Source organism: Sapajus apella, unplaced genomic scaffold, assembly GCF_009761245.1.
Source record: "Sapajus apella isolate SASKATOON/1434 unplaced genomic scaffold, GSC_monkey_1.0 scaffold72, whole genome shotgun sequence".
NCBI lineage: Eukaryota > Metazoa > Chordata > Mammalia > Primates > Cebidae > Sapajus > Sapajus apella.
The window spans coordinates 167,728-193,970 of NW_022437012.1; the positions used below are offsets into that span (position 1 = coordinate 167,728).

Below are 26,243 nucleotides of genomic sequence, written 5' to 3' on the forward strand. Positions count from 1 at the left end.
ATACTTTCTATGAAGTTTCAGAAATTCTTTTTTTTTTTTTTTAGACGGAGTTTCACTCATGTTACCCAGGCTGGAGTGCAATGGCGTGATCTCAGCTCACCGCAACCTCCGCCTCCTGGGTTCAGGCAATTCTCCTGCCTCAGCCTCCTGAGTAGCTAGGATTACAGGCACGCACCACCATGCCCAGCTAATTTTTTGTCTTTTTGGTAGAGACGGGGTTTCACCATGTTGACCAGGATGGTCTCGATCTCTTGACCTCGTGATCCACCCGCCTCGGCCTCCCAAAGTGCTGGGATTACAGGCTTGAGCCACCGTGCCCGGCCCAGAAATTCTTTTTAAAAATCTTGTTTGAGTCAACAGTACTCAACCTCATTGCTTCTATTTAGCATTGTATTACATGACCAAGACAGCACAATAAAGGCAAAGAAGTAAAAGTGAATTGGGGGAAATAAGTTAATGAGTTATTTGTGAATCTTATTCTATTTAGATAACCCCAAATCTGTGTACAAGTTAGTAGAATTAATAAAAGTGTAGCAGATTCTAGTGCGTTAAGATCAAAATATCACGATCCCATTCTTATCTGCCAAGAACAGAAAATAAAATTTAATAAAATATGTATAATAAAAGTAAAGCAACTCTGAATAAGTCTATAAAAATAGAGTAAGACCTTTGAAAAAAATGATCAAACTTTATCAAAAGATATTTAAAAAGTTAAATAAACATAAGATTATAATGAATAAGACCAATATTATAAAGCTTTTCCCCTTAACCCAGAATTTCACATAATGCCAGCCAACATTTCAACAGGTGTTGTTATTGTGTCTGTACATGCATATAGAAGAAAGCAAAGGGCTTAGGAAAAGGGCAATTTACTTGTCCTGCCACTTTAGCGAGTTGTCTTTTTAAAAAAAAGCTGATCACAGGCCGAGTGCAGCTGTTTCCACCTCTAATCCCAGCACTTCAGGAGGCCAGGGTGGGCAGATCACTTGAAGTCAGGAGTTGGAGACCAGCCTGGCCAACATGACCAAATCTCATCTCTACTAAAAATAGAAAAATTAGCCAGGTGTGGTGGCCCACGCCTGTAATCCCAGCTACTTGGGAGGCTGAGGCAGTAGAACTGCTTGAACTTGGGAGGTGGAGGTTTCAGTGAGCTGAAATCACACACCACTGCGCTCCAGCCTGATGACAAAAAGAGACACTGCCTCATAAATAAATTAATTAATTAATAAAAAGCTAATCACAGTATTATGATGTTGCATAGGTATGGGCACATTGACTAGTGGGACAGACTGGGCTGAGAAACCCAGACACACATAAGTGCTTCTCAATAAACAGTCAGTGAAGATGGCATTTTAATCAGTAAGGAAAGTGTTAAGTAAATTTATTTGAACATTGGTTAGTCATATGGAGAAAATAATGTGTATCCATTCTTTATCTGTACATGAGTAATTTTACAAATAAAATATTAGTAAAACAGTAAGCTTTAGGAAATATATACCCTGTGTTACAATTTAAAAACTTTTAAAATATGTAAAACAAAACCACATATTGGTTGTGAAAACGTTTATTTACCAAAAAAACACAAGAGAATGCTGAACACTGGGTTTAGGATCATGTAACCCAATGTTGGGGAAAAGTAGAGGGTTAGCAAAGAGAATTTTTATTTTTTAAGCTGAATGAATATAAATGTTCATTTAAAAATCTTTCTGTGACCTAAGTATTTTATCATGAAATTAAGAATTTAAATTCGGTTGTTTTTTCATGTTCACTTTGCCTTTGTGACTGCCTTAATTTAGCTTGGTGACTTCCTTAGGAAAATCAAAGGTCATCACTCATAGACTTGCCAGCCAGCCAGGCACAAGTATCTAGACCAGTAGTGTCACGTTGCACAAATTAATTCATTTCCCTGTTTCTTGGTTACCTCACCTGTTAAATGGGAGTAATTACTTTATATGCTGTGAGGATTCTGAGTTGACTCATACATAGTTGTTAGTAAATGGTATAGCTTTTCACTTCTGTATAGATTCTTAGAGTTTGTAAACAAGTTTTTTCTTAAACTGTTATTAGAAGTCATTGATTCTTAACTAATTTTAGTATTTTTAAATGCCAGCTTTCTTTCATTGCTCTTTGCCTTCCTTTCTTGAACGTTTTTCAAGCTTTAGGATTTATTTTCTGCATTACTTCTCTGTAAGCTTTGTCGCTTGTGGGGGTGGAGGTGATTCTGAACAATATAACAAGCCAGTGGGAGCTCGAATTGGTTTGTGCTATCCTGATTGAGTTGTGGCTGGGGGTGCATTTTGTGCTCTCTTGAAACCAAAACGGTCCTTTTAAAAAAAAAAGTTTAATCACTATTCATACTAGTCTGATCACCAGTGATTTTGTGTTTCTGAATTCATTTTTATTTTTATGGCTTCATGGTTCAATAATTGGCGTAATTTTTTTGTAACTGCCTACAGTATCGAATTGTCTTTAGGCCATCATTTCTCTAGGCACTCCTAATATTGATTCTTTGTAGCTATATCACTTTAGCTTTATCTTTTCTTTATCTTAGAAACTTACATACATGCTTTAAAAATAGAAGTTTAATGCTACATGTCAAAAGCACATTTATTCACTGGGGAGCTATAGCTTTTTGATGGCTGAGTTCGGAAGGTAGACTTTTTTGTTTGGGTTTTTTTGTTTTTTGTTTTGCATTACTCTTATTTTCTATAATTTTTCATTTTTTACAGTGACAGCTAATATTTTCTGTTTTTGGAAATTTGTCAGCTTCATAGACAAAAAAGAAAATTTAATCTGGAAAAAATTATGGGAAATATCCCCAAATGGATATCACTTCCTTGCCTGAAGAGATAACATACTAAAATAGTTGAAACCTAAACAGCTGCAAGTCCATGGCGCCATCTCAGGAGTTCCTCCTGTGTTCATAGAACAGCTGTGTGCAGCTCATATGCACGTGTGCATGCACACACAGGGAGACATGGCAGACCTCGTGTGGAGGATCTGCTCACAGAAGCTGTTGCTCCCCATGTCATTGGCCGGTCAGTGCCCCTCTTTTGGGGCGTGGGTTTTTTTCTTGAATAGGTGACACTTACTAGAAATGTTGTGAAAACACTGTTTTTGCTGTGTTCTCCAGGTCGGATCCGCACAAGACGGCAAAGCTCTGGGAGTGCCACCAACGTCGCCTCTACACCTTCTGATAACCGGGGCCGCAGTCGCGCTAAAGTGGTTTCACAGTCCCAGCGTAAGAAACATAATTTATGCTGTTGCTTACCTCAGATTTATTCAACAGCCCATTCTGCAGTTGAACATTTTACAATCTTTGTATTGACTTAAGAGGGAAAAACACATTTTTGTGGCTCGAAGTTACTGTGAGTAATCTTACTGTTTGTTGGGTAAGCTTAAAAAATGGAACATTCCAGGCATACATTTGTCTCCTTTCCAGGTGACTTACGTTTTACACTGTTAAGCATTAAACATTAAAATGTAGTTTTTCTCCCTCCTTTGAAGCCTGTCAAATTGTAACTTACCTGTTCTGTGACTCATTTTTGCATTGATAAGGAGTCTTTCGGATGTAATTTTAGAATAGTACCTGGGCAGAAAACTATTAATGCTATGTTCTTTCCAGTGGTAAATAAGTAAATCCATTAAAAGCTCTCCCCCTTTAACTCTGTGCTCTAACATTTGCAGCCCGCACCTCTCTTCCTGCCGTGTGGGCCCTTGCTTTGCCTAGCTGCCCTGCTTCCATGATCACGTCTCTGTATATGTGAAGTCAGTTGGTTTGTTAGCCTCAGCCATGAAAACAGCCACAGCTGGAATGAATTTATTCTGGTCACTCTTCAGATCCGACCTTGGTGTCTCACTTTCCAGCCACACATAAACTTTGAGGGGCCCCGCTTCCTCTCTATGCATGTTGAGCAGAGCTGGGTAGCAGAGTGCCCCTGGGCAAGGTGAGCATGGGAAGGAAGAGTCTTCCTGTCCCCAGGAGCTGCGTGTGATCCCACAGCACAGCACTCACTAGCCGACGTTTGTCTGCCTCCTTTGTGGCCCAAGGAACTATTTGTCTTTGGTGGACAGTGCTCCATCTGCACCAAACTTAGGAGTTCTCTTAATATAGAGAATGCCTTGCTCAACAACTTCTGAATTTAAATTTTTTTCCCTTTGATAACCGTAGTCCTCATGTTATATCACTTCTGCAAGGAAAGCAGGTCAGTTATATTGCTGCCTTTGGTGAGGCTGCAGAACCTCCCTGTGGCTAGGTTGTATTGTGTAGTATGGTATACTACAAGCGTGGGCTTCAGTATCAGACAAAACTGGGTTTGCATTGTGGCTACAGTGTGATGTTGGGCGAGACATTTAACCTTTGTGAGCTGTTGTTTCATTGTCTGTGAATTGAGTGATAACAATTCCTACCCTCATGGGGCTTTCAGGAGGATTTAATGAGAATTAGGAGCCTAGCATGTGATACACAGTAAATGGAAGCAAGCTTTATAGTCATAACGTCAGGTCAGCAGACTCCTGTCCTAGCTGAGGTTGCGCCTTCTTGATACCTGTCTACTTCAGTAGGTTTAGAAAAGAAGGCTAGGAATGGATTTGAGGGTACATTGAGAGTCCATTAAGACCAAGAATGCCCTGCTTACTGTACAACTTAACCCGGATTTTCATTCAGATCCAGGGTGCAGGTGTAGCCCAGAAGCTTCTACCTTGGGAACAGCTTCCTGGCTCTGGTTATTCTGTTGAACACTAGTGATGCCTGGAGGCACAAAAGGGTACATATGGGTCAAATTTTACTGCAAAGGAGTTCTCAACAAAAAGTATTCAAATCTCAGAATATAGGTCGATATAATGAAATTAAGCCAAATAAAAAATATCAAAGCTTTTAATTGTGCAGTATTATTTCCCTCTGTGGAGGTTTAGGGTTGACCAGTATTTTACATGTTTCTTTCTAGTGCTGTTTATCAGCATTGGGCTCTTTAGGGTTTCCTGGCCTAGCTGGGTCAATGCTGTAGTTTTCTCTCCATATTGCAGGTTTTAGGAATGGCATACGTTACCTCTGCTTGGCAGGTGGTGAAGATTACAGTTCCTTCTCTACTAGTGGTTAGGGTGATAATAGAGCTTTGGTTTTTCAGTCTTATACTGTACCTAGCCTTGGGGCTCCACTTTTAAAACTCCCCAGTTTTACTTTACTTACCAAATCATACTCAGGAAGAGTGACCACACTAGGCAGTTATGAAGCCTACATGTTAAGCTTATGCATATAAGTTAAATAATTTTAAAATTGTTTTAATAAGTGGTAAATATAAGCATATGTATCACAAATGTAGATATACTAGTATTCATAGTTCTGATTTAATACTAAGTGGGCTTCATTAATATTAGATTTAAGGTCCTTAATAATTGGCATATTTTAAATATTTGAGGTTTATAGGAAGTCGGGACAGTCAGGTGGAAGTAGCTAACAGCAGTTTCTTTCAGCTAATTGATGTTTATTGAGCATTTACTATGTGGTAAGCAGTTTTGAAGATGGTAGTGATACACAGATGAGTAAGTTACAGTCACTTTCCTCAGGTTGCTTAAAGCAAGAGAACAGATGTGAGTCTGGCACATTGTAAGTTTGAAAGTATTTTATGAACAGACCTGAAAATAAATGCTAATGTAGAATGACAAAGATAAAATAAACATAAGTACAAAAATAGGAAGAAATCCTAGGAAATGGATTAACTATTTTGCTAATGTATTTGTGAACAAACACCTTTGTGTTGTGTTGCATGCTGACCTTCTGTATTGTGTTATTGTCTTTTAATCCACTTTTTGCCTGTCCTTTGGTCTGCTCTCATAATCAAGGATCCAGATCTGCTAATCCTGCTGGTGGTAAGCCATTTCTCTTGCCTTTTTTTTTTTTTTTTTTTGGCATTCTCCCTCACCCCATGTTCCTTGCACAATATTAATTTCTGTCTTTATTGTAAGCTTAGTTAATCTTTCTGCATTTTTCTTTGTGTTCAAATTCTAGAGTTTGAAATGGATTTCTTTTCCCTTTATACATAGTTTAATAGTTTATTAGTAGCTCAAATTTTATGGGTAAAATTAATTGGTCCTGAGACAAATTATTCATGGTAGTGTATATTATTGGTTTTTATAATGGTTTTTCACTTTAATTTGTAGTTAAATCATTATAAACCATTAATTTTTATATTTACCTAAGTGGTTCAATTGAATGATGGTTGTTTTGATTTATATAATGTGTGTTTTTAAATAATATATATTTAAAATAAACACACATATAAATTTATAGCTAACTGTTGCTTCAAATACTTTCTTCCCCTGGGTCATTCTAGTCTACTACATAATAATGTAATGTATACTTTACATGTTAGAATTTTATTGCCTTCTCTACTTAGGGAGATTATCAATGCAAATGACTGCCATTTGAATGTATTGGTATGATGCTTAAAATTTTGTTGTTTTCTCTGAGTGAGAATTGCGCCCCACAAGCAATGGTAATATATGTATCTAGCTACTTAACTATTAATAAAAATTATCAGTCATATTATTAGTTTTTAATTTCCAGTTTTATTGCATACTTTTCAAAGAATATGGTCCATGTTATTTCTACTTTTGTAGATTTTTTTTGAGATTTGCTTTGAGGCTTAATACACAATTTTTTTTTTTTAATATTCACGTATGGAAAGGTAAAAAGAATGTGTATTCTATTTGTTGGGATATATATCTGCATGTGGGAAGTGTGTGTTTTTATACATATGTATACACACACAGGCACAATTTTCATTGCTCTGTCAATTTCTATGAGGTATATAGTTTTTCAATAATTATTAGCCTTTCCATGAGGTCTTTTGGTAAGTATGACTTTTTCCATTTTTCCCTACACTTCTATCATTTTTTAGTTTTATATTTCTTTTTATTTTTTTAAGGCTTTGGGGCAGGAAGTTTTATATTTCAAAACTATGTTGTTTGGAGCATAAAGGTTTGTGATTATTATATCTTCATGGACAATTATTCTTTCATAAATATTAAATATCCTTCTTTGTCCTTTTTAAATGCTGTGTTTTATTTGATTTGTTTTTGTTTGTGGTGTATTGTTTGACTCTTACAAATACCAGACAGCTGAATTTCATTTTCTTTTACTTTACATTTTCTCTTTCTTTCTTCCTTTCTTCTTTTTTTTTTTCAGAGATAGGGTCTTGCTCTGTATTGCCCAGTCTGGAGTGCAGTGGTGTGATCACGACTTGCTTCAGCCTTGACCTCCTGGGCTCAAGTGATCCTCCCACGTCAGTCTCCCTAGTAGCTGGGACCACAGGCATATACCAGCATGCCTCGCAAATTTTTTAAATTTTTGGAGAAATGGAGTCTCCCTCTTGTTGCCCACACTGGTCTCAAACTCCTGGGCTCAAGTGATCCTCCCACCTTGGCCTCCCAAAGTGTTGGGACTACAGACGTAAGCCAGCAGTCCAGGCTTGTTTTAATCTTTTTTAAATCGATGAATTTAATCCAGCCACATTTATTATGATTAATATACTTGAACGTCCTACTATCTTATTTTGTGATTTTTATTTACCAGATTTCTAGTTATTTTATCCCCCACCCCCTTTTCTATTATTTGTCAGATGAATAGATTTTTCATGGATCCATTTTCTGTAACTAATGCTTAAGAAAATTGTTATAGTTCTACTTCTGCTCTTCTAGCAATGACATTTAAAATTTTTAACATAATGAGCTCTTACAGAATAAAAAAAAAAAAAACACAAGAAGAATAAACACCTTGTGGTATTTGTTAGGTATTTACTGTGGAACAAGGAGGCTATTGTTGGTACTTAGCCTGCTGTTTTGAATCAGAAATCTTGTACTTATTTTTGTAGAATTCTACCAGTAGTTCTTCTAAGTATATTCTTTTATGATATTCAATAGTCTTTCTGTTCCTACATTTAAAAAAAATTGCTACCACCACCAAATGAACATTTATTTTTATATAAAATTACGTATTTTATCCAAATTTATGTATAAAAACTGGCTTTTGAAAGTTTCATAATTCATTTCTACATTTATATATTTTATTCATTGTTATTTTGCTTCACTTTTAGCCGGCAGCCGGTCAAGTTCTCCAGGAAAATTGTTGGGAAGTAGTTATGGTGGACTTGCTGGGGGCTCCTCACGAGGCCCACCTGTGACACCATCTTCAGAAAAGCGAAGCAAGATTCCCAGGAGCCAGGGATGTAGCCGGGAAACAAGTCCAAACCGAATAGGATTAGGTAAGGATTCTCAAAGGTCTTAGAATACCATTTCCAACTTGGTCATAGTTTTTATTATAACCTAATAACTGTGTCTAATCTAGGAAATAGAGATCTGTTTTTTGAACTGAGGATGTCACTTTGCCTGGGTATACAGATTATGGCATATTGAGGTTTCAGTTAGAAAAATGTGTGGGACTTAACCATTCAAATTTATGGGAAGGAATTATGTCATTGTAGGCTTTTGTGTTTTGCAGTCATTGTATAAAGCATTGGAATTGGGGAATAGAGGGTGTTTCCCTCACATTTAGAAGCAGTGTTGCTTTTCATTTTCCTTTTACTGATTAGCACTAAATAGACATTAATCTATATGAATTTTCAAAAACAACATTTAGGGTCTACATTTGTTTTAATTCTGATCTTCTCTAATCCAACTGGTGAAACTTATGGTTAAAAACATGTATAGTTACTTTTGACATAGATTTGTTTAAGCATGAAAGCTAGAAATTGATTAAAATCAATATGTATTTATTTTTGCGTTAGTTTTTTTTTAATAGCGTGTAGGATCATGTGACTTACTCTCAGCAGCTTAAATATCTTTTAATCCATTAACATCTAATTCATATACTACTTTTTAATATAAAATTTAGAAATCTTTGTGATATAATGCAAAAAATCTAAGTTCATACTCTTTATGACTTATCCACTTTCTAAGGGTAAAATGTATTAATATAAAATCAGATTACTATATTCTTAAATTGTGTTGGCTTAACTTTCTCATTTATTCATTCATCTCATCAACAGTATTACAGTGATGTATGAGGCACTTTGTTAGACCTGAGAATTAGAAGATACACGAGATAGATTTAGATTCTGACTTCAAAGAGCTTGACATCTATTGAGGAGAGGTGGAAATTTAAGACGGTATGACAAATACTATGACTGGGTGCTTTGGCACCATAAAGAAAGGAGTGTCTTAGACCCTTGGCCACTCCAGATTTCCAGCTAGGGGAGGCTGCCCAGAATAGGTTCTGTTTTCGTTAAGTACAAGGTGGAATTGGTCCTGGTGGGGAGATGAGGGGAAAGGTGTTCTAGAGGAGAGAGAAGCATTTGCAGAAGCAGTCAGGCAAAAGGCAGCCACAGGTAATTCATTTAGCTACTGTACAGAAAGTCAGAGTCACTTGAGTGGGAGTTGAGGGCAAAGAGACTGGTAGAGTCCAGTTCATGAGTCTTTGAAGGCCACCTTAGCTACCAGAAGGCAGGAGTGGATATTTAAGAATGGGAAAGATTTGATTTGAACTCCTATTTCCAAAGCAAGCAGAAAATATTTGGTGGTTTTCTTAATTCTTTATGATGCCAACTTTTTATTGGCATCGCGTAGTGTGGTCTCTGAGCTGACAAGTCATTTGGGTGTTGATGTGGATATAACCATAGAAAAGATTACAGCTGGAATCTCTGAATATTATGGCTGATTTGTGTTTGGAAAATGCATTTGATTTCAAATGTAGGTGTTAGGTTTCAGCTGTCTTTTTTCATAGTTAATTGTTTAATTTTATAGGATGTCTGTTTTCAGTTCATGTTAGTTTTATACATTTAAAGATTCTTTTCTGTTTTGGGATTTTCTTTTTATATTATTAAAGATGCCATTTTAATCTTCTTGAAATTGGGAAATAACCCAACTTCATTTATCTAACGTAATTCTAATGTGCTCCATGGTTTTAACTAAGAAGTTAGTGTTGTGTGTAGTTGAAAAGACAACATTTCATACATTTTTAAAACGGGTATTATGGAACATCAGTAGGAACTGAAGAAAAGCCGATTCCCTTATTTGAACATTATTTGAAGAAACTTATTTCCCTGGTGCTAATTTCCTTTACTTATGTGTAGATTAGTTATGTGTAGAGCTTTGAGGTCATACATATGGTCCAGATTAAAGAAGATATTTTATTTAAATTTCTACACATTGTGAGAATATATTCACAAAAAGAAATAAATATTAATATAGCCAGGCATGGTGGCGCATGCCTGTAATTCCAGCTACTTGGGAAGCTGAGGCAGGAGAATCACTTGAACTCTGGAGGTGGAGGTTGCAGTGAGCCAAGATCATGCCATTGCACTCCAGACTGGGCAACAGGACAAGACTCCATCTCAAAAAAAAGAAAAAGAAATGCCAGATATAGATGATGGGGGGATGGAGGCAGCAAACCACTTTGCCATGTATGTACCTATGCAACAACCCTGCATGATTGGCACATGTACCCTAGAACCTAAAGTACAATTAATAATATATATATATGTGTGTGTGTGTATATATATACACACATATGTGTGTGTATGTGTATATATATGTATATATATATACATATGTATGAATACAATACATTTTCATTTTTTTCCCTATAGTACTTCTTAGACAGTTAGTATATACTAGATATATGCCTATGTTTCTTAACATTTGACTCACTAATAGCAGTTTTCAATATAATTGTTGAAAAAAAAGGGAATATCTTTTACTAATATTTTCTATAATTCCCAAACCAACTAATTCAACAGTTTTAATAATGGCTAAACTAGGTTTGGAATTTGCACTGAGAATTAATTTCTTTTTTCGTTTATTTTAAAACTGATGCCAGGGTTCTTCTTTGGCATTTAAGCTTTCTTACACAAAACAGCCTATAATTCCTGTTTGAATATTCAAGAAGCAAAATATATCCTTGCTACTCTCTTTTTTCATGGTGATTTGTTCCCCCATAAGCTATCTGAATAGGAAAATATATTTGTAAATGGTTTTATTTTTGTGTGTCTTAAAGAGAATACTTTATAGATATAATAAAGTCATATAAATCCCCAGTATCTATAGTGATTCTGTTTTGGAAGTTCGCCCTTGTTTTCTTCTGCCACTCATCTTTGGAAAGGCTGTGAAAACACATTTGACATTTTTGTAACTTTCATTCTGTGGATGTGTATTTAAAATGTTCTTAACGTTTTCTGGTTAAAATACTTTGAAATAAACATTAATAATAGTTCATTTCAACTGTGAAATTAGACTACTGTCTAAGACCAAGACATGAAAATGTCTAGACCAGAGAGACATCTCATGTCTTTAAGTTCCGGTTGTTTTTATTAATTCTCTTATGTTCTACTTTTATGAGTCCTGGTGGGACCCTTCCTTAAAAGGTAAAAGTCAAGATTACCATTAAAACAAGGAAGTAGGGTAGAGTGTCTATCAAGAAATGAAAACCAGTCAAATGGATTTTTTTATGGCTTCCCAGCATTTCATGTAAGCAGAAGACCCCAGAGCTACCTAGGAATACTGCTTTTTTAGGAAGTTCATAGTACAAGTATGTTTTCCTTGTCTGTCTCTCTTAGGTCTTCTCCTCTGTAACATATTTTCACATAGAACATTTAGTTTGGCACTTAAAGGGACAAGTTATGTTGGTAGGTTTTTTTTTAGATTTGATCACCTAATTAATTCATTTATAAAAATAATTTATATACTGATTTTAGGCCGGGCGTGGTGGCTCATGCCTGTAATGCCAGCACTTTGGGAGGCCACGGCAGGTGGATCCATTGAGGTCAGGAGTTCGAGACCAGCCTGACCAACATGGTGAAACCCCGTCTCTACTGAAAATACAAAACTTAGCTGGGTGTGGTGGTGCGTGCCTGTAATCCCAGTTACTCAGGAGGCTGAGGCAGGAGAATTGCCTGAACCCAGAAGGCGGAGGTTGCAGTGAGCTGAGATTGCACTACCAAATTCCAGCCTGGTCAGCAGGAGACTTCCTCTCAGAAATAAAAAATAGGCCAGGTGCAGTGGCTCATGCCTGTAATGCCAGCACTTTGGGAGGCCAAGGCAGGTGGATTGCCTGAGCTCAGAAGTTTGAGACCAGCCTGGGCAACACAGTGAAACCTTGTCTCTACTGAAATACAAAAGTTAGCCAGGCGTGGCTGCGTGTGCCTGTAATCCCAGCTACTGGGGGGGCTGAGACAGGAGAATTGCTTGCAGCCTGGAGGCAGCGGTTGCAGTGAGCTGAGATCATGCCACTGCACTCCAGCCAGGGGGCAGAGCAAGGCTCCCTCTCAATAAATAAATAAATAAATAAATAAATAAACTTATTTTAAATCCTTCTTTTAGATTAGTCTTTCAAAGTAGTAGTATAAGTGAGTTTGTATTTCTCTTGCGTTTTAAATTATTTAACATTTGAACTGTTGATGTCACCACTAGATTTATTTTAATGAGTTAATGATGCCAAGGCTCTTGAGGTTTAGGGTAACTATGGTAATATTTTCACGAAATCATAAACAGAAATACTTATTTTTCTTTATAGTGCTACTAACCATATGTTAAAGGAGAAAATCAGCTCAAATGGGTGAATGAACCTGGGTGAAATACCACGGGGATAAACCTTAAGAAATTTATGTATGCTGTTATTTCAGATTATATCTGTTTACTGCTGTTAATGCTTTTTATTGTCTTCACAAAGCAGACTCAGACCAAAAAGAGAGCATTTCTTTCCCATTGTTCTAGGATGTATATGAATTTAAGGAAAGGGGTAGGCTGGGAAAATTTCAGAAGTAATCAGGCAAGAACTATTCAGAAAATGCTCAACTAAGCATGCACTTGTTTAAACAACTATCAAGACTTTTTATTGCTTTTTTATTATTGGTTTCGGAGTGGGCAGTGGAATAAGACAAAATTTTCATGTGTACTCTTCATCAAGGGACTTGGAAGTACTTATGTATGTGCATTATCTCATAGTACCCCTCTCATTTAAAATGAGGGGACACGTTCTTTTTCCTCATTTTCCTAATAATAGGAGGCTTGAGACCCAGAGAGGCCTGGTGGCTGGACCAGTTAGAGCATGGAACTGGAAAGGTTACTTCTTGACTTAGATTTGGCATTGGTTCTCCAAAGATGAGTAGGATGCGTGGTATTGCTGTGTACATTCTAGGAAACTTTTTCATATTGGTAGGGACAGTACATACTCCCTGGTTTTTTAAGGATTTAATTTGGCATCTCCTCCTTTTGTCATCATTGTAGGAGCTGTTTAGAAGACCAAAAAGAATTGCTTATTCAATAGTCACTACTACTTTGAATGAAAATTCAGTACTTTCATGTCACTCTGGCAAAATTAAGGAGAGTTTAAGACTTTCTGGTGAACTGGTGAAGCCCCAGTAAAGCCCTTTATGTCTAGATTGTTGAGATTACATTCCTGTGCCTGACCTTTTTTTTTTTTTTTTGGCCTGAGCAATACTAAGCATTTGCATATCACTTAAATGCCTTCAGAGTCTAGTTCCACTCCAGCACTGAGCAGCTGAGCCCAGTGGAAAATTGGCTTTAGTTTTCCCTTTCGTATACTTTTTTCATCAGGGAGTATTATGATTCTGGTTTATAAGACATTCTTATAGTTTGGCTATATACCCTTTGCTCTGAAGTAATAGACTATGCATGTTGCAGTATAGAAACATACTTGTTTTTATATCAGTGAATCAAGTTAATTGTTTCCAAATCTCGACATTTTTTTTCAGCCTAGAAGTTGTAGATCCTCTCAAGATGGAAACGTATGTTGTCCCTATCAGCTGTTATATTAGGCATTCCACTTACATATATTCAATATACAATGTTGTTTTGGAGTATTTTGCCAGTAATGTATTTCCATTTTCTCAAATTAAATGGAGAAACAGGGTATCTTGATCTTTTCTGAGCTTCACAGCCAAGTTATTATGAGACCCTGGGATATTCATGCAATTCTGTCTTACAGTCTTGGTGTTTTATAACATGAGAATGATTAACTTTATCCAGATAATCAGAAAGTTATTTACTGTTCCCAGGTCAGTAGAGGGGTGTTTCACTCAAATACTGAGAGTATTGATCTACTTGGTGTAGCCCCAGTTTGTGAGACTGGATCAGTGGCGGTGCTTGGTAGAGACCAGAGGCAAATCTTGGATTCTCATTGAAAAAGCAGGATTAAATGTTGGGATCAGTAAAGGAAAGGATAACTGTCCCCACTTTTTATATCTGCTGGTTTGGAGAATTGGATATGTTTGAAGCATCTACACACTTACTTGGAGTGGGTAGGCTCTCTGGTTATGTCAACCCTTATGGCTTCTTTTGGTGAAGGAGGCCAGCCTGGGAGCAGTGAGTCCTCTTCATTAGGTAAGTTCATGGACTTCAGTGACCAGTGTAGTTGTTCTGTTCGTTAATCCAAATTAAATTACCTTTCTAAAGAACAAGTGCCTATGAATACAGCTTTGTTTTTTTGTCGTCTTGTTGAGAAGTGTGCTAAACTCATAAAAACTGATCATTTCTAAAAGGCTTTTGATCTTGTGTTTTCTGATGCCAGTTTGTTCTTTAGAAAGATTTCTTTTCACTTCTTACATTTAGGTGTAATTTCACCTTCATACCAAAATTCAGTTTTCTGAAGCATTGTGCATAGTCACGTTTTACCTAAACCCTCCTGTTGGCACATCAGTCAGCGAGACCTCAGCGTGGATAGGTGGCTCAGTCATCAGAACTCCCCAGTGCGAACAATGTCGTAATTACATTAACCAAATGTGACTGACATTTTGTGAGTTTTTCTGTCTTCATTAAACTTGTTCACCTTCTCTGAAACCCTTCATGCTGCACACTAGCACGGAGCAGCCGTATCCCTCGACCCAGCATGAGTCAGGGGTGCAGCCGCGATACCAGCCGTGAGAGCAGCCGAGATACAAGCCCTGCTCGGGGCTTTCCTCCACTTGGTGAGTACATGTAGGCGCTGGCTGAGGAGTAGAGTTCCTTTCCCTGCTCCAAATGCTTGTCCGAGACACTGCTAGGTGGAATGAACTGCTTTTCCTCCTCCACTGTCCTTGTGATCCTTCCTTCTTTCTTCCCTCTTCCTTAGTTACCCTCTGTTGTCCCCCTCTGCATGCTTGAATTTTGGCAACTTCGAATTTTTGTATATTAGAGGAAAAAAACACCACTTCACTCTGTGCTGTTGTCATTGATGAACACTTGCTCTCAGCAAGGCCATCTGTGTGGCAATTTCTAACATAAGGCAAAACTCAGCCGAAGTTAGTTGCTGCTTAAAAGCAAAGTTAATCCAAAGTTTATCCTTAGTCATTGAATTGTTATAATTTATCTTTAATTTTACTACAGATCAGTCTATATGTAATTTAATTCAAAGAAGGAATCAAAGTGCAATTGTGATAATGTTTAGAAAAGTAAATGAGTTTTCTTTTTAATGTTAATAGTCCTGCCTTCTCTAAAATGGACACATAATAAACCCTTTTTAGTTAGTATAAACTGTTAATGCCCAAAAGACATCTGTCAACACATACTTTTGTGCAAAGTAATATTTTATATTCTTCAATAATTATTTTTTGCTCCTGCATTAAGTGCTGTACATTTTTCTTTTGATAAGCATACACATAGAAACCATTTTATTATAATTAGACCTAGACCTGAAATTATGTGGATCTGTGGACTCCAGCAGTCTGCTAATTTTAACTACCTAATTATATAACTGCTCTTTTGAAAACGATACATGTCACTACAAAAGAGGGATGTTAAATCAAAAGCATAAGTTCTTAACATTTGCCTCTACCTGTCTCCTTCTAATGTCGTTCACTTCTTCTGATCTTTTTTCCCTAATCAGTATCAGCAATCAAAATCTAGACATATTTCTTTATGACTCATTGTTCTTTATGAGGTTCTGAAAAAGGAACAGGCAACCAGATGCCAAACCAGATAGTACCAGGCCATCCCCGTGACTGAGTGAGGCAATGCCTGTTGTGAGTGTTCCACCTTGTTAGCATGAGCCCTTGAGTGGGGCAGCGCACCTGTTGCCTGTCACCTATTCCACAGCCGTCTGAAGCATTCACAGCAGAATTCTCAATAATCAGAGGTGGCAATGATGATTTTTTTTTTTTTTTTTTTTTTTTTTTTTTTTTTCCTGAATGAACTGGTGATTTTTCCTTTTAAATTAAGGCTGTATTTCTTTGCATCCTTGCTCACTATTTGACCTTCTGAACAACCTATTATATGAGTAAACAGTTCAATTTTTTATTGCTTATTTTGTCTCTTAGAAGCAATTCAGTGTTTTCCTTTCAAATATGTACTGTTATTTTTGATACTGTATGTGGAAGCATCCTTTGGAATCTGGCATGTGGACGAGGCAAGGTGTGCTGAATTCTTGAGATCCTAATTGAACTCTGAGCAGTTGAGTGAATCTTGTCTGTTTTGTACGTTGTTTGATTAAACGGATCTGCTTAGCTGTCTTGCTGACAACCCAGAATGTTGAAATCTGTAATTGCCACTACCAAGGCAGAAGGTATGGGTCCTCACAAACTCTAGCATCAGCTCATGTCTTCTGTTGTGGTCAGGGCAATAGTTAAGGTCTTTGAGCTAAATTTTTGTATCATGCCTTTCCTTTACCTTGGGTTAAACCTGACCCTAAAACGTAGGTCCAGCAAGAACAACAACTTTGCTCATGTGTACCCACAGCATGTGGAGCAGTCAGCAGGCATAATGCCTGGGGTCCCTGTTTATCCTCTGGGACAGGTATTATCATCAGAGACTTAGGGAGAATGAGCTACTTTCTCTAGATCACACAACTAAATGGTGGAGCCAGGGTTTGGAGTCAGGTTTGACTTCAAACCTGCCTCCTTTGGAAGTAGTTCTGATAATTCAGTGTCTTTCATTTGTTCCTTGAAAATGTATTAAATGCTTGTACTGAGGCTTCTGCGGGGTGGTTAGGAGAGGTTTCTGAATCATTTATTTCCAGTCTTGGAGTTAGGATCTGCGAAGTCAAAAGAACCCAGAAGATTGTTGTCCTCAGGGAGCTTACCACACATCCTCTGAAGGTTCCTTCTTTAGCTCATCCATTTTAATAATCTCTTCCCACCCCTTTTGGAAATTAGTGAGATTGTATGTTAGGGCTTCTTTGAATCCACTTATGTAGCCAACTTTCTTTAACAACAACAAAAAAAGAATGAAAGCACTTACATTCTAGTGAATGTATATTTTTGAGTTTGCATTTTTGTTGTTTTGGACTATTTTGATGGTATGAATCTATATGGTTATATGGCAGTAATTGTTGATTAAGGGAAATCAAGGGCTCTAGGACTGCTATAAATTAAGCTTTCACATAAGTGGGTCTATCTGGGATTCCAGTGTTGGGTGATAACTTGTGAATGTGACAGAGGACTCATTGCATGGCAGATTTCTTTTAGAATATTCTGTTGAAAATGAACCAAAGGACCACTTTATAAGGAACCTATATATCAGGCACTGCTTAAAAACCATTTCAGACTAAACTATCAAGACAGTGATGTGCTTGTACAAAAATGTATCATTTACTTCAGTCTTTTTTTTTTTTTTTTTTGGTTCGGTCTTAACACTAGATATTTCACCAACTTCCTTATTTAGGGAAAGTGATAATTTTATAATTTTATAAAATTTATTGCCAATTTATTTTTAATTTTTGTGAATCTTGAGGAGATATTTTCCTTTTTTTGCAAGCTGGTAAAAATGTGTCCTTATTAACCTGGTACTCTTTGCTATTTAATACCACATGTACCATAGAGATGTACATTTTATAAAGTAACATGGACCTTAAAAATTATATTGAAGAACTTGAGGTATTGATATTTTATGACTGTGAGAATGTTAACATGTACAGGATACTCTAGTAGTATGGATGAAATGTAGCACTGCTCAGCATTACTTTGTTAAATCTATGAATTTTCTGTGGTATAATACTGTGAATTTTTCAGAGTAATGACTGGAAGCATATTATCTTTTGTTTTTCCTGTTATGGAAAAGCCATATGTTACATGGAACTGTGGTCAATAAGTTAATGTTTTGAACCAAGTCTTTATTTCTTAATTATTTCTAAAAGTTGTTTTCTTTCCACATGAGAACAGAATTTAGCATTTATTTCCTCAGGTTGATGAATTAATGCTCATTAAGAATACTTTCCTCAGGTTGATGAATTGATGCTCATTAAGAATACTTGTTAATAAAATGGTACTGTAATGTCAGATTGTAAATTATAGACTGCTCTTAACTGTTACCAGCACCACCACCACTACTAACCATCGTTTAAGTGCTTTATAATCTCTTTTAATCCTCTCAGTAACTCCCAAGAGGTAGGTACCATTAACCATTATTAGCACCATTTTATAGATAAGATATTGAGACACAGATAGATTTAGTACTTTGCCCAATGTCGGTCCTATGACTAGTTGTGATCCAACTAGGGCTTACAATTGCATTACTGAGCTGGTGCTTGTAAACAGTGTACTGTAACTACCTCTCCAAGGAAAATCATTAAACTTAATACAACTAAATTTCCAACAATTACACAAGTACTAATAATTAGGATATGGCCAGGCGTGGTGGCTCATGCCTGTAATCCCAGCACTTTGGGAGGCTTGAGCACATTGCTTGAGCCCAGGAGTTCAAGACCAGCCAGGCAACATAGGGAGACCTCATCTTTACAAAAAAAAAAAAAAAAAAAAAAAAAAACCAGGTGTGGTAGCACATCTCTGTAGTCCCTGCTACTTGGGAGGCTGAGGAGGGCAGATCTGCTTGAGCCTGAGAGATCAAGGCTGCCCTGAGCCATGATGGCGCCATTGCACTTCAGCCTGGGTAACAGAGTGAGACTATCTCAAAATAATAATAATAATAATAATAATTAGGATATTCATGCAACAGAACAACAAACATTTTGACTGGGGAAAACAGAATTCCAATTGTTGAACTCCCTTCCTGTGATTTCATTTTATTTCTGTTGAAGTAACATTATGAACTTCTATGCTTGTTTTTGGTGCATGGTTGCATATGCATCACATACTGATAAAACATCTCGTGAGCTGAGTTAACCATCCGTCTTACTGCCGTCCCACTCTGGGATATAGACGGTGCTCTGTGACTCCTGCTGTTCTTCATGTTGCATATTTCCATACCGGCTGATGGAGGCTTCATGGTGTGACTATAACCTTGGAGTCTGAGTTGGTTGATGCATACTTAGTTTGGAGCACCTTTAAGAGTGCCTTTGTTGTGCCTGTGTGTTTAATAGCTGTGTGAAAGCCAGCTGGCCACCGTGGAGTTTGGGGATTGGCACTTGCTATCCATTCATATCCAGCACCATTTCTTCTCATGAGAAAACATGGCCTTGTTGGTAGTGGTCCCTGCATTTCCTTTGGACTGTGGCATTTTCTGTCTCTGGTACTTCTGTGTTAATCCTGTGGGTGTTGCCATTCCTTTTACCTGCAGCCTCTCGACGTCATTCCAGGTCCACTAGTGCTCTCTCCACTGCTGAATCTGTTGGGCAGTCAGGTGAACAAGTGCTAACTGCATGACTTGGCTTCTTCATATGTTCTAGTTTCACACCCATGTTAACTTTTGTTTTCATCTGTGTCGGCTAGCACTTGGCATGTATGCACCTCATTTTTTTCCCCAATGTGCTTTAATGTTTTTAAGTTATTGAATGTTTATAGTTCTGTTAATAGGCTGTAGATGCTTTATAGCCTGTTTGACAACATCGTTTCTCCAGTATTCATATTTACGTTAAAACAAAAAGCAGGGCAGTACTTCCCTTCCTGCCACCCTGACCCCTGGAAAATAACCAAAATCAGGTATTATTTAGGGTTCCTGTGGGGCAAGGGGCATGGATATCATCCAATAGATTGTCTCAAAAGTCTTTACTACAAATAAACGGTCACGTATTAATACTAGTTATTAATGTCAAGTTCACATTTTTTTGAGGTAGCACTTAGTTGCCAGTGTTGCAGATTATAGCATACATAATTTTATATGTATGAAAATAAATGTATTATTCTCAAAGTGTTATGGAAAAACAAGATCAGGATTCAGGTAATCAAGTCAGGCCAAAGGTATCCTTTGCAGCCTGCAGACTCCAAACCTTCTCTCTCAGCTCTGTTTAGCAATACTCAGTGTCCACTGGTTAGCCCCACAGTTGCAAAAGGTAAGCAAACAGTAATACATCAATTTGTTAGATTTAATGACTTTTTTTTTTTTTTGAGACAGAGTCTCACTCTGTCGCCAGGTGCTAGGCTGGAGTGCAGTGGCACAATCTCGGCTCATTGCAACCTCCGCCTCCCGGGTTCAAGCAATTCTCCTGCCTCAGCCTCCCGAGTAGCTGGGACTACAGGCACGCGCCACCATGCCCAGCTAATTTTTGTATATTTAGTAGAGACGGGGTTTCACCATGTTGGCCAGGATGGTCTCGATCTCTTGACCTCGTGATCTGCCCGCCTCGGCCTCCCAAAGTGCTGGGATTACATTATTTTTGTATGCTAACAGTCCCTAATGACTACAGTTTTCTCAATTGATTAAGACATAATCTATGAATTTGCAGACCGTTCATGGTGACAGTTGTTACCGATTCACTGAATCAGGTATTTTCTCTTTTCTTCCTCTAAATGAAGCCAGCTATGCTTTTTTTTTTTTTTTTTTTTAAATAGGATCTCACTCTGTCGCCCAGGCTTGGAATGTAATAGCATGATCTCGGGTCACTGCAACCTCTGCCACCAGGGCTCAAGCGATCCTCCCACCTCAGCCTCCCAAATAGCTGGGACTACAGGTGTTTACCACCACACCCAGCTAGTTTTTGTTTTGTTTTTTTTTTTGTAGAAACGGGATTTCATCATGTTGCCCAGGCTGTTCTCAAACTCCTGGGCCCAAGCGATTTACCCACCTTGGCCTCCCAAAGTGCTGGGATTACAGGCAAAGCCACCATGCCCAGCCTCCTATATATTCTAATTATATACACTTCCCTGAAGATTAGGGGCCAGGCTGAGAGCATAGTCATATGCATTCATCTCGGAACATTGAACTTCATAATAGTATCAGAGCCCGGAGAATATGGAACAGATTTTACTCTGGTGAAAACATAAAGCTTATAATTTTGCTTAGATCCAGATAAACATTTCCCCTTAAGATTTAAAATTCAAATTGTCTATGACATATATCAAATGATCTGTAGTCACTGTATGTGGCAAAGCTGTATGCATCTTGGAAGCACAGAATAATTGCATTGTTCTTAGAGTTTTAATTTTGTGTCTGAAAAATCTGTATTCTCCCCAGAGCAAGAATTGCTGGCATGAAATCTTTTTTTTTTTTTTTTTTTTTAATTTTTTTAGACTTCGTTTTTTTTACGTTTATGCTGGGTAATTTTTAAATGGCTTATAACTGAATTACTTTCATTCTGTTACTCATAAATCTACTATCTACCCTTTTTTAATGAAAAAAACTTGAACAAAGATCATCTATAAAACTATGTGCATAGTAAATCTCACATTTACACTTGTTTTGTATTTCAAGTGACAAATATAGATAAATGTAATTTTTAATGGTCCTTTTTAGTTTATATGGCACATTACCTTTTAAACATAATGGCTAAGATGACAGTTGGAATGACCAGCGAATGCATTAAAAAAGGGGATAGTATAACATACAATTTTTTTTTTAGAAAAATTCATGACTGTATAACTCTATTGATTAGCAGTGTTTAAATTTTTCTCTCTGTGGTAGTGGAAGGTGTAATGTTTGAAATTGACATTTTTAAAAAGCCAAATGGCAATTCACTTTTAAAGTTCATCAGTTGTGTAGGCACTGTCTTGTTACATATCTAAATTTTTAAATACATTGTTTTATAGGAAAGATCAATTCATGTAAAATAGATAATAGCTTCCCTTTTATTCTAGATGCTTCTAGAATTTGGCTAACATAGAGATTTTCCTTGTCCAAACGATGTCTTATTTGTTAACACAGAGAAAATATTTTATCTAAACATTTTTCTTCCAAAGGTTTTTATACATTAGAATTTTAAATAAAAATTTTTTTACTGGTAGATAATATATAACACACTTAATGAAGATATGACTTGCACTGCCTTTCTTCTAGTATAGTTTTAATCTCCAGCACGTCCTAAGGAAGGTTGGTTAGCTGATTTAATGGGACTTTAAAAAGTGAGTTTGCATTTCCATGATCACTAACAAGTTTAAAATAGATGCTTGAACTGCTAAAATTTGTTTTAAATTCTTTGGGTTCTTTCTATTTTATCTGTATAAAGATTACCATTCTAAATTATTTGAGAAGCCCAGGTAAAACTTATACTAATATTACCTAAATTTTTAATGTTCTGCAGTGAAAGTGCTAGATTTTTTTGGCGATTATTTTAATAAATTGATTTTTAAGTAATTTTTGTTGACCAAGGCATCATGACGAACAAGCATCTAAAACTAAGCGAGTTTAGTAATAGTAAAACATAGTGACACTAACAAAAATTTGCACAGAAATCAATTTAACTCATCTGTTTCAAATTTTAATTTTTTAACCGCACATTGCCTTAGAACTCTTATGAAACCATGAAGCTTTCTCATTAGTTTCATCAAACATCAAGGCCACTTTTGCCTCTAAAGGGAAAGCTAAATAGATTAAAAGACTCAACTTATAGCCCAGCTTCCTTTTATAATAAGTTGCCCCTTCTCTCTCATATCTCAGAAAATTTTCAATAATAAAATACCATGTGTGAACAATTTCCAGTGACAGTGCTTTGTGGCACATAGCATTAAATGTGAGCAGCTTAGCCTCTACCATAGCCTCTACCACTGGTAAAGAAGTCAAGTGTAGTTAAAATTGGCTGGAGACTTTTCACTGCTTCTGTCTACTTGGTGGGAAGAAGCAGGAGTCCTTGCAAGGAATTGAGATAATCTGAATTAAAGTGACACATCTTTTGCTTTTGTTTTTTAAATAGATCGGTTTGGGCTTGGCCAGCCAGGAAGAATACCTGGTTCTGTGAATGCCATGAGAGTTTTGAGCACAAGTACAGATCTTGAAGCTGCTGTTGCTGATGCTTTGGTAAGAGGCACAGTATGTATGTAAACAGAGTCTCTTTGAAATACTCATCTGCATTTCTCTCTGTCTTAACAGGAAATTGCCCCCAAATCAGGTTGCTAAATCATCTTTGACACTCTTTAAAATTGTGTAACTGTTGGGTAAATGTGTATTGTTGTTGTTTGCTTCTTAAACTTTTACGTCTGCCTATATAAGTGAAAATGGACTTTACAGAAAATATTAGAGTCAAGTATTTCTTATCTGTGCTCTTCAGTATCAAGGAGCTTTCGATGACATTGGGCTTCTCGGCTGTCACTGGCCTTCTTTTTTTTCTTTTTAACCACGTTGGTTCCCCCCCCCACCGGCACTTCTTTTTTTCCATTCTGTTGCTTCTATTGCTTTACAGATTTTGATGGCATAACCTAGACATTTTTCATAATAGTAGGTAATAGAGTTTGAGGTTTGAAAATCTTGCATTTACTCCATTACCTTGTCTGTATGATTTTATGTTGTTTTTCCTAACTCTTTGAGGATGGGAAGCAATGGTAGAATATGTTTTTGCATCATTATAGTGTAATATCTGAAAAACATAAATGATCATGGATCCTTTAATGTTTTGGTTATACCAGAAAGTTTCTTGGTAGAATCAGCTTGTGGTCCAAGTGCTTTTTAAAGATGCATTTCAGCTAGTCACACAGTCTCTTGCATATTCCAGTTTATGTGCTCAGCATTTGAAATGGGTGTTCTTTAGAACTCTCTGATCACTGGCCTTGCTTTTGCTGTTTTGAGATTTATTCTCTTGTAAGGAAAAAAAGTATGTAATATTCTGCTTTTAGACTCTGAAGTTTTTAATCCAGCCATGTTTTATCAGATCACCGTTCTATAGTTTATGGCTATGGTGATTCCAGTTTTCATTCCTTCTTCTCTTGCCTTCATTTATTCTTCCTCAGTCAGGTTGTTTGACAGGTGTCTGTGAGCAAGCAGTTTGCTGCTCTCGTAATGCTTTTCCTGTAGGTAAACTGCCTGGCCAGCTGTATTCCTCAACCTTATGTATAGAAGGACTTTTTTCTAGCAGGTACCAGAGTTCAGGGTAACTGCTCTAACCATGGCTTTAAAAGTCAAGAGCTGGAACAAAATTCTCTGAAGCTGTTTGTCCTTCCAAGTTGCAGAATTTAGAATCTGGCTCTTATTTGTTCAGAGACCCTGGGAAGTAGAGGTCAAAGGAATGGGAAATGATGGATGTGAAACCCTTGGTTGAGACTTCCACTTAAGTCAAGGGAATTTCTTAGTTCTTTAAAGAACTGCATAAGGGACTGTGTGTAAAGTTCTAGGAGGCAGAATAGGACTTGAGAGTTTGAGCTTTGGCTTAACTTGACTTGAGCTTTTCTCTGAGCTCTAACTCCCATTAGATTCATGCTGCCCTTGTTACTTTTTGTCCAAACTATTTAGTCTCTCCAAGTGACCTGCTTCTGAAGAGAAAACACAGAAATGGTACAGAATCCTTGCCTCACTGAATAGACGCACGGGGCCAGACAGAATGTCTCAGAGAAATAGATAGTAGAATTAATGGTGACCTTAGAGATTTGCCTCACTGGTATGGGAAAAGTTTTAGCAAAGAATTACAGCAAGTTACCAGAAGGTCTTCTGAGACGCGAAGGAGGGTTAGAAAATGCCATTTTGACAGCATTCTTTATTATTATTCGCTTGATATGAAACGCTTGCTAACCTGTATTTTTGGTTTGCTAAGATATGTTTTGCTGTATACTTTTGTTGCAAGAACAATCCCTACATATGCTTCTGACATAATTCTCTATGCTTTTTCCCCATCCTTCAATATTTTCCTGCCTACAGCTGTTAGGAGACTCCAGGAGCAAGGTACCAGTGCTTTAACTTTTGTTTTACAACTGTATTGCTTCTGTTGCAAGTATATTTCTTTTAGAAGCTAGTGAAAACAAAAAAATATGGTATAGTATAGAAATTCTGGTTTATATGATTTTGTTGAATCGTAACAGTGATTCACCATCATTGTTGCGTCATGGTGGAGTCAGTCACCTTTCATGTACATCTGTTTCAGTATTTATTTTAAATGTCAAGCTCTGCTGCCGCTTCTAGTAGTGTTTCATTTTATTAACCCAATTTATGCCTATTCTTACGTCGTCATGATTTCATGAATGGATTTATCAACACTTTTCTTATTTTAGGAGTCTGGTTTATATGTGCCCATGTAATTTGTTATCCAAACAAAAATGCTTTTGGGAGTGAAAGGGGGATGCTATTAATAATTATGTTATGACGGTGCGCTTAAGGCAGAGCAGCCCTGAGAAAGTTGGATTAATAATAATACGCCATATTATTAGAGAAGTGTATTTGTATGGTTTAAGCCAATAGCTGTTTGTTTTGCTTTTTAAAATTCTATATAGTTGCTATTCTGTCATATTTATGGGTATAACAGTTTTGTATTCAGGGTCGGTGAAATGAATAAAGTGGGTATTATAGTCTACTTTAAAAGAAGCCTATTCGTGTTTGAAAACCCTAAATCTTTAATGCAAGTGGCCAGGAGTTCAAAACCAGCCTGCACGACAGAGGGAGAAGACCTAGGAATTCTTTTATGTGGACCACTGCCACTGACATTTCAAATTCTGGCTTTTATAGGAAACATAAATATTCAAAAAAGTTTGCCCATAGACTGTGCTCAGGATATATTGCTTTTGACTGGGAAGGGGCTGTTGGCTGCGCATATTTGCAGTGTTCCAGGTGCCCAGCTGGAATATTTAACATGTAATTTTATTTAATCCTCACAACAAGCCTGTATGATAGGCATAACTGTTGTTGTCTTAAAGATGGAGAAACTGCAGCAAAGTGCTTAGGAGGCTTTCAGAAGTCACACAGCCCAGTCAGTGTTGGCACCAGGATTGTGATCTGCCTGTCTTCCTGTAAAGTCCACACACTTTACTAGAGGCCACACTCTTTCCCCTCTACTACAGAGCGCTTTGCTTATTAGCTATTTTACCTAACGGAAAACTGCGTTTCTGTTTTTATTTCCCTAATCTATAAGCACAGGAAAAGTGTGTCTGTGCATGTATCTTTTTACACTTAACTCTTTGTTGTAGATTTTGTTTGGTACGACTCACGGTCATTTCACCTTTCTATTTTGTCCTCAA

General features: G+C 37.0%; 1 protein-coding gene across 27 annotated transcripts in view; it reads left to right on the forward strand.

The window, feature by feature from the left end:
* Positions 1-26,243, forward strand: part of CLASP1 (cytoplasmic linker associated protein 1) — a 246,053-nt gene that overhangs the window by 152,749 nt on the left and 67,061 nt on the right. For 9 of the 27 annotated variants that reach the window (XM_032250581.1, XM_032250583.1, XM_032250584.1 and 6 more), the window contains exons 21-27: positions 3,134-3,241; positions 5,842-5,868; positions 8,094-8,261; positions 14,871-14,978; positions 19,498-19,560; positions 23,003-23,106; positions 24,934-24,957. In XM_032250581.1, the coding sequence (XP_032106472.1) occupies positions 3,134-3,241; positions 5,842-5,868; positions 8,094-8,261; positions 14,871-14,978; positions 19,498-19,560; positions 23,003-23,106; positions 24,934-24,957 (602 nt within the window). The remainder of the gene's footprint in view (positions 1-3,133; positions 3,242-5,841; positions 5,869-8,093; positions 8,262-14,870; positions 14,979-19,497; positions 19,561-23,002; positions 23,107-24,933; positions 24,958-26,243) is intronic. The other 18 variants (XM_032250588.1, XM_032250600.1, XM_032250602.1 and 15 more) reach the window with 9 other exon arrangements.